The 14,412-nt window shown below is 33.4% G+C and overlaps 1 protein-coding gene across 1 annotated transcript in view; it reads left to right on the top strand.

The window, feature by feature from the left end:
• LRP1B (LDL receptor related protein 1B) overlaps positions 1-14,412 on the top strand; it is a 1,943,003-nt gene that overhangs the window by 1,657,843 nt on the left and 270,748 nt on the right. The window contains exon 60 of the mRNA XM_055124030.1: positions 8,985-9,184. Coding sequence (XP_054980005.1) covers positions 8,985-9,184 — 200 coding nt within the window. The remainder of the gene's footprint in view (positions 1-8,984; positions 9,185-14,412) is intronic.

Below are 14,412 nucleotides of genomic sequence, written 5' to 3' on the forward strand. Positions count from 1 at the left end.
TCTGCTTGATCCAGTTACATGAAGAGTACATTGTTGTTACTGTTTTTGGCATACCAAATAGGTCACGGGTAGCTTGCCAGGCTCTGCCCAATGGGAGGGATATCCTCAGTAGCTTGCCAGGCTCTCCAAGAGGTGAGCTTGTATAGCTGAGCCAAAAGTGGTTTGTGGGTGTGTCTCCCATGTACCTAACTGGGCCATTTAATTTCTTGGTAAACTTGGCCCCAAGTTGTTGGGGTCTGGCCAAAGGCACAGCAGCAATTTTGGGGTATCTGGAAGTCGAAGGCACCATCAGGCTGCTGATGCACTCACCCCACAGGTGCAGGTTGACCTGCTGGTGGCACCATACCCCAATTGGAGTCACTGTCACTGTCACTGTCATCCTATTGTTCATCGATTGCTCAAGCGGGCACCAGTAACATCTCCATTAGGAGACTTGTTGTTACTGTTTTTGGCATATTGAATACGCCACGGGTAGCTTGTCAGGCCCTACTGTGAGGGCGGGATACTCTCGGCAGCTTGCCTGACTCTCTGAAAGGGACGGAGGAATTGAACCCAGGTCTACTGTGTGTAAGGCAAACACCCTACTCCAATTGGAGTACACATTAAAATTTCAAAGCCGGGCTATGCTTTCTAAGTTCCAGAGATGAGGACTGTTTGGTCCACTGTCATTCTTGACTTGTTTTGGTAGGTATCTCAGGGCTGCCTTTAAATTTACTCCAATTCCTAACCTTTATTGTTGTTGTTGCAGTGACAGTGTTGCACATATTCAGTGTATACGTGGTTGTGTTGCTTGCATGCAATTGGATGATAGACTCTCAGAAGATCTTACACTTATTCATGACACTAGGGATAGTGAAAGGCAGTGCTGTCTGCACCCCAGTTATTCTGTGAGATGGTAGTGAGGTTTAAAATGATGGACTCCGCCCTACAAAATACTCACAGGTCCAGGTTCTACTGAACCTGGACCTGTGAGTGTGTAGGAGGGGGGAGGATTATGTTTCAAATGAACTGCAGGAATTCACTTTACCCAACATGGTTCTTAAAATAACAAGTTTAGAAGTAACTTGATTTAAATATACACATATATTCACAGTAGCAATTATTACAAGAACTATAATAACTGTAGCTTTAAATTTTCTGCTCTCTAAAATAATTTTACATCATACATACTCCAAACCACTACCTTCTCTTACTATATACGACAATTTTATTTTACTTCTTCCTGATATGTTGTTGTTTTCTGGTCACTTTTATTTGTAATGGGTAAAGTTAATATCATGGTGTGTGCTATATTTTAATCGTCAATATTAATTTGAGAAAATTAGTTTCTAGAAGACAACATGTACCGTAATACTATTTCCAAGGTAATGTACAGGTTTTAACTTTTTGTTCTATAATGTTTTTCTATAATTGTTATATATATTTTTGTTATGCTTTTAAATATTTTCCGTCCCATAGAAATCAATGATTTGGAAGAATGACTTCTATTTTGACCAGAGTCTAAAGAGAATCTGTTTTCCCATATGGTCCCCTGAGCACCACCAGGAGTGATTCCTGAGTGCAGAGCCAGGAGTAATCCCTGAGCATCGCTGGATGTGACCCAAAAAGCAAAAAAAAAAAAAAAAAAGAAAGAAATGATGTAAATGTGGCTCCCATTTCCATTCATTCCTAAATATGTTAATATTTTAATTCATTTGATTATTGTCAGGTTTTTAAACCTCTGTCCTCTTCTTTATCTTTAGTATAACTGAATTAGGTATTCATTTCAAACTATGCAAGAATCTTTATTTTCTAAATGGAAGAAACATCGCCCATTTGTATTTAGATTCATGGAATTCCCCAGTGATAAAGCAAAACTATAACCTAAACTGATAAACATGATGTATGTAGCTTTAAGTTTTATTTTTTCCGCATTACCATTCTTTACTCATAAACTGAAAACAGTCATAAGTTAAAATCAACATAAACCTGTTGGAAATTTCAACAAAAATAATGAAGTACTAAATTGTTTTAGGTACTTTGGCATCATTTGGGTTATGATATGGGTGTTTGTGGTATGTATGCTTTAGTCAAAGGATGAAAACTGTAGATTATAATTAAATGATCCTTACCAGTTAAAATTCAGTGACATCTTTTTATAATAATATTTTCTTAGTTTCTCAGAGTGACACGATAGAATCACATGGATTTTAGCTTTTATGAGATGATCTTTCACATGAAAATATAAATCCAAGAAGTACTGCTCACCTCTATTTTGAAGATAACTCAAAATGAAAAGCCATATGCAAAAAGTAACAATCGACGCACATCAGATTACTGTTGTGATTTGCATATGTTTTGAATATGTCAGTTCTATTGACCACTGTTTCCTTGAGAAGTGTAATTTCAATACTAATACTTAATGAAAAATAGGACAAAATTTTAAGGGAGAGTAGAAATCAGAAAACTGTTTTATGTAATGAGACTACATAATCAAAATTAAGTTCGGAGTCCTCTCTATATTTTAATATTCTATTCAATTTTTACAGCTGTAATTTGGATAAAAATATCAAAAATATTGGTAGAGATATGAGACAAATTGATTATGTTTCTTCTTGTTATTTTTCAATTTAATATAAATCTAAGTAGTCTATTCTATTATCTGATTTAGTTTAAAAATAACTGTCACTGTCACTGTCATATCATTGAAATTCAATATTTAAGGAATTGCTATTTGCATAGAAAATAAGTAGGTATGTACTGAACCAGAAATAAAATTTAAATAGAAAATATTATTAAAATTAAAATGATGCTGACCGTAATTTAATATTTAGATTGTTAAAACATCACTTCAGTTTATCACAGTAGTAAAAGACATTTATCATTGGCATTAAAACAAATTTTGATATGACTGTTTAACCAAATGAAATACCATCTACTCACTCATTTTTCAATTTATATTTCTTTAGTAGTTAATGTGCATCTACTTTGGTTCTAAGAGCATAATAATAATAGACATATTCTTATATCCAAATATTAAATAGTCTAGAAGGAAGTGAGTAGATAATCACACTATAATGTAAAATAATGATAAAATAGATGAAACAAAATGTTTCTGTCGAAGTAAGATTCAGAGGGAGTTTCTTGAACAAGACGAAGTAAGATTAGGTAGAATAAGGCATTGCAATTCAAAGCAGAGTGATTTCAGGCAAAAATATCAAATTATCTGTGAAAGCAAAGACAATGAGGAAGTGATACATTCAAGAAATTGCAAATCACACCTATAATTGGAATATATTAAATATATACACATAATATTTGAACTTTAATATCACTGGAATGTGCAGAATATAGAAGAGCTAGGAATAAATCAAAGCATAATACATAGCAACACAGAAAAAACAATTCTTTTTGTTTCAAAAAAACACTGATTTGTGTTGCTCACTAACTTGAGAATAATTTTTCCAGCATAGAGGGAGTCCAGCATACAGGGAGTTCAGAATAATAATTCTGAATTATTATTCTGATATAACCATAGTGGTGACAGCTTCCATTTATATAGACTTTTATTAGTCTAAATGATCCCTGAGTTTGATCACATTAGATGCTTTTACAATTTACTGTCTCTAAGAAAGATAAGATTGTTTTGATAATTTTCTTAATAGTAAGCAGTCTCCCTCTCAATATTATTTATATAATGCAATATTAAAGTTCATCATTAACCCAGTTTTCAAGCTTTAGTCCAATATTTTTCCTGTTGAACTTCAATAGTATGTATCATCAAAGCAATTATTAGAGGACCCGATAGATGGTGCTTGGATCAATCCTTGTCTGGAGGTGGCCAGGTTAGATCTCCTGCACTGGAAGTTTCCTGAGCACTTGCAGAAGACACCTCTAACATGATTCCAGAGTGCAACCAGGGCTGTTCTCCCCACACAAAAAATTTCAAATCCTCCCCCCCATGACAACAATAAAAAATGCTTAATCCTTATTTATGATTAACAGAAAGAATATTAAATTCAAAGTTGAGCTACACAACAAATAGGCATAACTAAATTTATATTCTGCATAGGATCATAACTATAGTAATAGCCTGCACATGTCCTTACAGAAGACAATGCATAGATATGTAAATAACTTAAATGTTTTACTGAAAAAAAGAATTGAGGATTTTTTTTTATTGTGAAAGAATGAAAGACATGCCGGGAAAATCTGAATTTAGAGGAAGAAATATTTTTATTAGTCAATAAAAATAATCCTTAGCACATTTCACATCTATTTTTCTATCAAGATCACGATCACGAAATCCCGTTAATCATCAATTTCTCGAGCGGGCTCAGTAACCTATCATTTTGTCCTTTCCCTGAGATCTTAGAAGTCTATCTTGACTTGGCCCTCCCAAGGATGTCTCACTGGGGGCTATTTCAGGGTCAGGGGAATGAGATCCAGCTTGTTACTGGCTTTGGCATATGAATACACCATGGGAAGCTTGCAAGGCTCTCCCATGTGGGCAGGATACTCTGAGAAGATTGCCAATTTCTCCCAGAGGGAGAAATAGGCTACAAGATATCTGGGAGCTTGCTTTTAAATCTCTGGATGTTGACCGTTGATGGGATTATACACACCTGGGTTCCTCTGCTGGTACCTTCATGCATGATGCCTGTCCGAATGTGTGGAGAGGGGCCTCAAGCATGGCCGTAGCTAGGTTTGGTGGTCTTCGGCCGCTGGGAGCTCTGCTCGGGGTGGGAAGGGAAGCTGGAGCCCATCCCCTCCGAGGGGCCCCGGGGAAGACAGCCAGTTATGAGGGCAAGAGACTCTCTCTATATTTATTTATTTATGTATTTTTCTATAGTTAAATAAATATACACAGAGAATTATTATAAAGATTAAATTTTACAATTCAAAATTATATGTTATTTCAGTGGGATGAAACCTTACTAAATTTATTGCTGGATTTAAAGGAAAGAAAAACAATGAAGGAAGAAATGAATTTTATTTTAAAGAAATATATTCTATTCAACCATAAAGTCATTCTCAAGGATTATATACAGTGGTTGTTATGGTTAAAGTAGATTTTCTTTTGTATATCTACACTACTCCTAATGTCCAGAACAGATATTATTTGAAGCTAACACTTCTTTCATATATCTTCAGTAAAAATTACAAGTTACATGGATGAAATCTAAAAAGCTCATTTTGACATTTTTATTGAATCTTCCTTTTTTCGGCTTTTCTTTACAACTGTTTTTTGTTGCTCATAGGCAGTTTGTATGGACCTGTCTCTCAAATGTGACAATTATCACTGGTGAGGGCTGGAAAGATGGTGCAGTGGGTAAGGTGTTAATGTTGCATCAGCTGACCTGGGTTGACTCTCCAACACAACATCTGGTTCCCTCAGCCGGCAGGAAGGATTCCTGAGCTCAGATCCAGGAGTAAATCCTGAGCTCTAACCAGGAGTGATATCCTAAAACAAAATATTGAATGAATTTAAATTATCAGTGTTTCTAACACAGTTTTAATGAAAATACGAAAACTATATCTATGAATAGGCCTTAAATGTAAAAATATATAAATGAAATTTAGATAATAAATATAAATGAAATATGTTAATATTATTATTCTGCCTGCTGAAGCAATAGCACAGCAGGTTGGGCATTTCCCTTGCACATTACTGACCTGAGTTCGATTCCTCTGTCCCTCTCTGAATGCCCAGCAAGCTATCAAGAATATCCCACCTGCACGGCAGAGCCTGGCAAGCTACCCATGGCATATTCAATATGCCAAAATTAGTAACAACAAGTCTCACAATGGAGACATTATTGGTGCCCGCGTGAGCAAATAGATGAACAATGGGAAGACAGTGCTGCAGTGCAGTGCTACATTATTATTCTGCATGAAATAATTAAATAGTAATGTTCAATAAATTCAGGAATTATTTAATAATTTCATGCAATTTAAATACAAAGGGAAACTTCTTAGGTTGCCATTGCAAAACTATAAATATATAAAGTTATGTATATAAATACATAAGTAACATATAATTTCCAGTGAAGATAATTTAATGATAACTAATTTTCAATGATAACTAATGTCCAGATTTACTTAGTAATTGGATAATTGAAACTTGAACCAAAATAATGTTTCTAGAACTTTTTTGCATTAGACAGCAATTTTCTTATTAGAAATAAAAATTGGCAACTTATAAATCTAGCAGCCTGGATTCTTATTTCAACTCCTTCAATAGCATAAAGTAGAACAAGTACATAACTTTTTACGATTTCAGCTTATCAGGCATTAGATTACATGATATGCAAGACCTGTCACAGCATAAAAGTCTTCAATTAAGTTTTTGCTTTAAAATCTGAAAAAAAATATATTTTCTGCCCCCTAGGCAACTCAGATATTTGGAATGCATGCTGCATTATAAATTCAATCCCTGGTACCACGTGATCCCCACCAATATTACCAGATGTAATAAGACCACTGCATACGAGCCCTTCCCCTTGCCCTAAGAAGAAAATTGTTCAAGGAATTTACATAGTACTTAAGATAAGATTTATGTTCAAAGATTTATTTGTTAGCACAAAATTCTCTATTTTTGTCTTCCTTTATCTAGATAAAACCTATTATTTCATTTTTTCCAGTACCAGTAGTGAATTGCTTTTAACATATCCTAATTTTTTATAATATATTTTACATTTAGTGGCATTGCATTTATTTATTTATTTGTTTGTTTGTTTGTTTGTTTCTTGAGTCATACCCGGTGATTCTCGGGTTACTCCTGGCTCATGCACTCAGGAATTACTCCCGGCCATGCTTAGGGGATCATATGGGATGCTTGGAATCGAACCCAGGTCGGCCGCATGCAAGGCAAATGCCCTAACCACTGTGCTATCGCTCCAGCCCCCAATGGCATTGCATTTAATATATAATCATTGAAGTGAAAATTATGCCCGACTCTATGTCCCCAATGCTAATTGGCATCTATTAGATATTATGGCCCTAACGAATCATTGTTTCTAAATGAAATTTTGAACTTAAGAATGACCTTGAGTTTTTTCATAGATGTTTCATCAACTGACTTGTGAGTTATGTTCTATGATTGTGAGACCTACATCATTACTGATTTGTGGGTTCCTAAGTATATAACATGTCTGATGTCAATCGCACTGCAAAAAGAAATAGCATATGAAGCTAACACACAATTTTCAAAATATTTCTTGTGAACTGTTCTAAAATTATAAATGCTATTATCCAAACCCATGTAATCATAAATTTGGGTGCATAACTCACATGGAAGTGTTATCTTATCACTTATGAAAAACTAAAAATAATATATGATAAAAGGTGTTATTTTTCTCAGCAAATAATTTATCAAAATATTTTGTAAGCTTCTTTAAAAAATGTAAATTTGAAATTTGTGAACTTGTGAATCAGAGAACTTATTCACATCTCAATCAGAAAATTTGATTGATATTTGAGTCAGAGAAATGTGAACTTTTGAATCAGAGAATTTGTGGAGAGGGGACTATACTAATTTTGTTTGAATGAAAATATTAATATAATTGAAGAGTTAGGAGCAAAGCAAATAATATGATGAAAGCACAAAGTCATAAGGTAACTATAATATGCATCTAGATCTGCATTTGCACATTTCAATATTAGAACATGGTTAAAGTTGTATGCTTATTCTCAATAATAGTTAGCAGGAAGAAAACTTCAGACCTAGAATTAGTTTGGCAGGGAACTGCTCAGTGCTCAAAGTGGCTACTGCACATGATACTTTGGTCACAGGCAGATGGTCCAATGCACAGGGGTCAAGAAGATTGAGCTGCCAAGGTCCTCATGTGTTGAGTGTTCACAGGACTATGGGGGGGGGCGGATCATGTGCTGTCAGAGTATATGTTGGTTTGGATGTTAAGATGTTGCTCAGAGGAACATGGCATGTGGACTCCATAAGCAAAGAGATTATATTTGATTTTATTGTTGTTTTGGTTTTTTGTTGTTGTTGGGTTATTTTTTTTTTTTTTTTTGCTTTTGGGTCACACCCGACAATGCACAGGGGTTCCTCCTGGCTCATGCGCTCAGGAATTACTCCTGGCGGTGCTGCTTGGGGGGACCATATGGGATGCTGGGAATCGAACCCGGGTTGGCCGGGTGCAAGGCAAACGCCCTACCTGCTGTGCTATTATTCAAAGTACTTTTAAGATAGGTCAGATAAAAACTTCAAGATAAAAATAATATTCGCTAATTTTATATTATTTGTGTTTCCAGGAGCTATGTTCCTCAATTAGTTCTCATAACAATACCTCTCTAATTTTACTATTTTAGCCAAATGTGTGAAATAACCTATTCTAGAATCTCCATTGGCATAATTTATATGGCAGACACCAATAGACCAGTCTGGGTTGATGGCAGTGTTCCTTAGCTGCATTGTTGAGTGTGATAGTCACCAGAAACATTGAACACTTTAAATATTAGTAGTATGACCACGGAACAGTACAGTTCACATATTTTTCAAAAAATTAATTTAATTAAATTTAAAGATTCATAGTTAACTATTGTTCCCCACACTGAATGGTGTTCATCATCAAGCAAATAAAATTTACTTTTTGATCATTTTTATTTTGAATTTTTATATGTAATAAGCCACAAGGGAAAAAGATATGCATGCATTGATTATTTTATTCTTCCAACAAAGTAAGTACATTTTGATTGCATAAATGTGCCAGCTTGGATATCTGTTATGTGCTAGCATTTGTAGAGTTATTATGTATAATGCATTTGCTTACATACTAAAGGGAATATGTTCAAATTTTATGTCGATTTCAAAATAATCTTATTTCAAAATTTTATGAGACAAGTTTGCACTGAAGTGTGCTCATTAGAAACTTCAATCAGAAAAGTGTCAGGAGTTAATTTTAGAATTACTGAGAACATAAATGAAATATTGTTTAATGGTTCGTTAATCTGTTAACAAGATGGCTATTGGCTTTTTTCTCTAGGTATTTATATTGGATTGACTGCTGTGAATATCCTCACATTGGCCGTGTCGGAATGGATGGAACCAATCAGAGTGTCGTGATAGAAACAAAGGTTTCTCGACCCATGGCACTCACAATAGATTATGTCAACCACAGACTATATTGGGCTGATGAGAATCACATTGAATTTAGCAATATGGATGGATCACAAAGACATAAAGGTCAGTCCAATAACCAAAACTTATTCAGTATTTTATCTAAGCATACAATAGCTGTTTAGAGATGCATATTTAATATATATATATATCTTTACTCATAATATATATTTTATTATACACATATAACAATAAAATTAGTAAGTAATCAGATAGGCATTATATACATATATATTTCAGATCATCTGTAAACACACAAAACACTTTGTTTCTGTTAATACTTTCTCTAATTGCACTTCTTGGCTAGATTTATAGAAATAGATGGTTTTTTCACTAGTGAATAAACCTGGCTTAATGGCACATGAGTTAAAAAAGGTATTTGTTTGCACTGATAAAGCCATTGTTACAATTCTTATGGTTTAAATTTTCTTAAATTGAAAAAACATTAGAAATAGATATTATTTTAAAGTTGTGAGTTAAAATGATTTTGAAGTTATTAACTATAAAATCACCAAAATTAATGTTAAATAAGCTCTTGAATTATAACTTCAAGAAACTATTTCATGAATTACATGAATTACATTAAATTAAATTTTATTAAATTATGTTGATAGTTAATTTCCTAATTTTTATAACTGGGTAAATTAAACATACAAATACAAAATAAATGAATGTGAATCACAATTTAATATGGTTATACTAAAATTAAAGGTGAGTGGAAACTTTTGAGAAATTGAACATGAGGAGTGATCAAGAAGAATATAACAAATATAAATGAGGTATATGCATATAATATGAACCACTAATTGAAATAACAATGACAATATTTTAGATATAGTGACTTCTTAAAGGCTAAATTTTATACAAACTGAAAAAAAAGAAATGATTTTAATTAATTTTAGTCGCAGATCCCTTGCTTTTATTAGATATATTCATATTCCAATAACTCATAAAACAAATGTTTCATGGAAATATCAAATAAAGCATCAAAACCATTATAGTATAGCTTCTCTGATTGCTTTCTTCTTGGAAGCCAGTTAACTTATTCCTTCAGACAAGGGAAAAAGGAAAGATTGTGAGGATTGCTGTGTGTCTGTCTGACCTTCACATAGAACCTGCTAATTTTGAAAGTCTGAAGTCTGGAGAAAGATGGGGATAGGAGCTCACTAATAAAGGAGGATGCTAAAAATCACTGGTCATATCACTTAATTTTACACCAGTGTCTCTGAGTTTGTGTTTAAACAAATGTCTCTAGCTAAAAAATGCTGACAAAATGTTCTAAAGGTGGCTTTTTCTTTGAGAGTAAAAACACTGAGGTATGACAATTCCAATTGCATGACTCATTTAGGTGTTGGAATTCTAATTATAGAGATAAACTCATCAGGATTCTATTTGAGTGAAGTATTATTTAAAGATCATTTTAGGATTTTAATTACAGCACAAGTAATGTTGACAAATCAAAATCACACAGCATTCAGCAGTTATGTTTCCTTTAAAGAATCAATAATGCAATGTTCTGCAACACTCTTAGATCATATAACTGAAAGTTTTCTGGTAGCAATTACTCTTTTTTCCAAATAACCAAGGACCCCATTTTTTTAGTATCTATTCAAAATGTTATGGTGAATGTATTAATTTCTGTTAAAATTTTACTATACAATATATTTTAAGCAAGGCAGATAATTACAAAGTATATCATATTGATTTTTGCCTATTTTCATACAAATTCTGTTTTTAACTTTTAAAAAAAAAGTCACTTAAAATGACTATTGGAAGTATTGATTTTCTCTCATCATTACTTCGAAAATTTGTCAGACATATGAATAGCTAATACTTTGGAGAACATAATGTAAAGCTAAATAGAATTCTAAACCCCAATATATCAGATTACCTTCAAAACACATGTTCTTATTATGAACTTGAGAATGTCCATCCTTCTTTCTAAACTATTCTCTCTTCCCCAAACTATTTTCTAAGTCCAAACATAATGCATAATTTGAAAAATTGTTTCTGAGATGAAAAGTCTTTAGATGTGTTTTAGCCATACAAATATCTCCCCAATGCCTGTATGTTTCATTATACTAGATTTTTCTGTAAAGGATATAATGAAAAACATTAACCATTTTAATTATAAAAATAAATTCCAGAATATCCTAGGTACTACTAGATAACTGCATCTGTTCTTTTTAAATTGTTTTGATTTTTTTCATTTTTTAAAATGTCTTCCACTTAGATATGTTCATTCATTCTTTCATACATTCACCCTTTTGACAAACACTGATTATTTTTCCTGTGTCATTCTTTTGCTTGACCATGAGCTACAATGATAAAAAAAAAAAGTTTTTTTAAAGCACTTCCATATTTTATTGTCTTGGACATGTGGGCTCAAGGAGCACATGGGCTGCGGCAGTACATGCACCGCACTTTCATATTTTAAATGGGGAATGAAAACCAAAGTTTTATCTATAAAAATATAACTAAGACACTATAACTATATGCACAATATTGTAGAAGGCAGGGAGTGGGGATACATTAGTTTAAATAAGAGAATTTTTGAGAAAGCTTTGAAATATTAGTACCTACTGCTTTTGGCATATTAAATGCGCCACACAAGGCCAACCCAGGTTCGATTTCTCCATCCCTCTCAAAGAGCCTGGCAAGCTCCCCGTGGCTATTTGATATGCCAAAAACAGTAACAAGTCTCACAGTGGAGACCTTACTGGTGCCTGCTCGAGCAAATCGATGAACAATGGGATGACAGTGCTACAGTGCTGTCATCTCCATATGGTGAGATATAGAAATGACTCTTTACTCAGAAGAAGCAGAATTTGCAAAAATATAGTAGAATCTGGGAATAGTATGAGATTTAATCAATCTGTCTATGACAGGAAGACTTTTAAGAGGGAAATAATGATTTATGATAAAGAAGGATATAATGATACCAAATTGTGAAAGACTTTCTATACTAATAATTTAGAATTTATCCTTTGAGTCATAGGGAGCCATTGATGGTGTTTAGTTAATAGAGTATGATTATTAAATTTGACAACAGCATGGAAAATAAAAGACCCAGGAAGAGCAAACAATTTAAAGGCTGTTAAAACATGTTAGGAGAAAATACTTGATATGATTATACCTGTATGAAAGTTATATAACTTAATAAATGAGAATTTTTTTAGCCTTAAGATAGAAATATTGACAAATATTAAGAAATCATTTATATTATTTCCAGTTAGCTAGAAAAAATAGTTTATATGCCTGTACATTTTTAATGAATTTGAAAGCTCCAAAAAGAGTGTAATTTAGAGATTATTGTTGGAAAATTCTATTTTAATGAAAGGTTCATTCATCTGAACAAAATTGTCTGCATAAAAGAAATATGAAAGTGTGGTTAAACACCATCTTACTGAATATTTTCTTAAGAATCATTTCAGGATAGCTCAGCATTTATACAGAAGAAAAGTTGCCAAGAATATATCTGTTACTTATCTTGAGATATAAAATATGGCAAATCAACTTGAGTGTTTTAATTAAAGTTATAATCTTCGTACAAAATCAAAATAGAACTATCAAATAGAGATCAGAAATATAATTTTGGGTTAAGATGTTGCCTGGACTTAGTCCTATGCAAAGTTTCTCCCCAATTGGGGACTTTTCTTCCATTTTCCCCACACTCCCCTCCATCTTAACCCCCCTCAAAAAAAAAAAAAGAGGATTTCCTTGCATGTAGCTGACCCTGGTACAATCCCCAACACTATATAGTCCTCTGAGTACTTCTAGAAATGATCCCTGAGCACAGGGCCAGAAGTAAACCTGAAAACAGGAAAACAAAAGTGTTTTTATTAGTAATATATTTGTTATAGATATGTATACATGGAAATAAGTCATTTGCATCACACTTCAGAAAAACTTAGTCTTTCATTTTAGACAAGAAGTAATAAGTTGGGGGCTGGAGCGATAGCATAGTGGGTAGGGTGTTTGCCTTGCACGCGGCCGACCCTGGTTCGATCTTCGGCATCCCATATGGTCCCCCAAGCACTGCCAGGAGTAATTCCTGAGTGCGAAGCCAGGAATAACCCCTGAACATCGCTGGGTGTGACCTAAAAACCAAAAAGAAAAAAAAAATAAGTAATAAGTCCTCACCAGAATGCTAAGTTATCAGTTATTTAGTATTTGTAAATCTTTAAGTGATAGCATCACATCAGAATGAAGGAAAAAACCCCATAGGATGGAACCTAATAGACAGGGAATCTGTCTATAAATGATAGGCTCAAGTGAGATCTACAGTTAATTCACTTCTTATGCTAAATGTATAGCTATTTTACAGTCTCGGTTGTTCTAGCTACAAAAATAATATTGGGAAAGCAATAAATAACAACTGGAATTTTAGAAGCAAAATTTTAAGCTTCAGGTGGATCATGAAACCAAATCAGAACGTCTACCCAATTAAAAAATTAATAATTTTTTGACAGTGACAGTAACAGAATTTTTTGTATGCTTCCCAAACAGAGCTCAAGAGATTAAGGTCTAAATACAGTGAACTCACTGTCAGGTTTGGTGGGCCATGTGGTGCCACGGAAAGAACCAGAGTCAGATACACAGAAGACACGTTCCTCGATATTTATACTTTGTTTCTGTCTTCCAAACCAAAACCATTTAATTTTAGGTTAATTTTCAGTAGAAGCCTGAGAGAGGTTGGAAACCTGTAATGATAAAATGCCTTCTACTTATCCTTGATGAAATGATGAAAGATAAATCAGATAACACTATGAACTGTTGAAATCCATGGGTGGAAATCTGTAATCTTGATTATTGCTTGATGTTTTAGATATATGATGCATGGTATTTTATTTGTTTTCTAATTTCAATGACATTTTCTCAGTCCAAGAATGGAACCATTGTTTGAGAAATCCATAATTTTATTAGAATCCTTCTATGTTCACTAAATTATGCCTGATGTAGCACATGAGATTTTATTCTGTCAAGAAATGCTGTGTGAAAATTGGCATTGAAGCCAATTTACACACAGCAAAAGGAGTTAAACACAGGAATATCTCCAATGTTGCAGAACTGATAAGCAGGGGTATCAGAAATCAAGCCCAAATCTAAGTATTTGTAAAATCTTCTTTCTCCCCTAATCTTGATTATGAAATGATGATTTACTTAAGATTTCTTGTCAGCTTATAGATTTTCTAGTAGCAACAGTTAATGCAAAAACACATATTTGAACATATAAAGACATAAATGTACACAATTCATGAACTCCACTAGTCGACTTAGATAAATTGCAAAAC

This window comes from Sorex araneus, chromosome 1 (assembly GCF_027595985.1).
Source record: "Sorex araneus isolate mSorAra2 chromosome 1, mSorAra2.pri, whole genome shotgun sequence".
Classification (NCBI taxonomy): domain Eukaryota; kingdom Metazoa; phylum Chordata; class Mammalia; order Eulipotyphla; family Soricidae; genus Sorex; species Sorex araneus.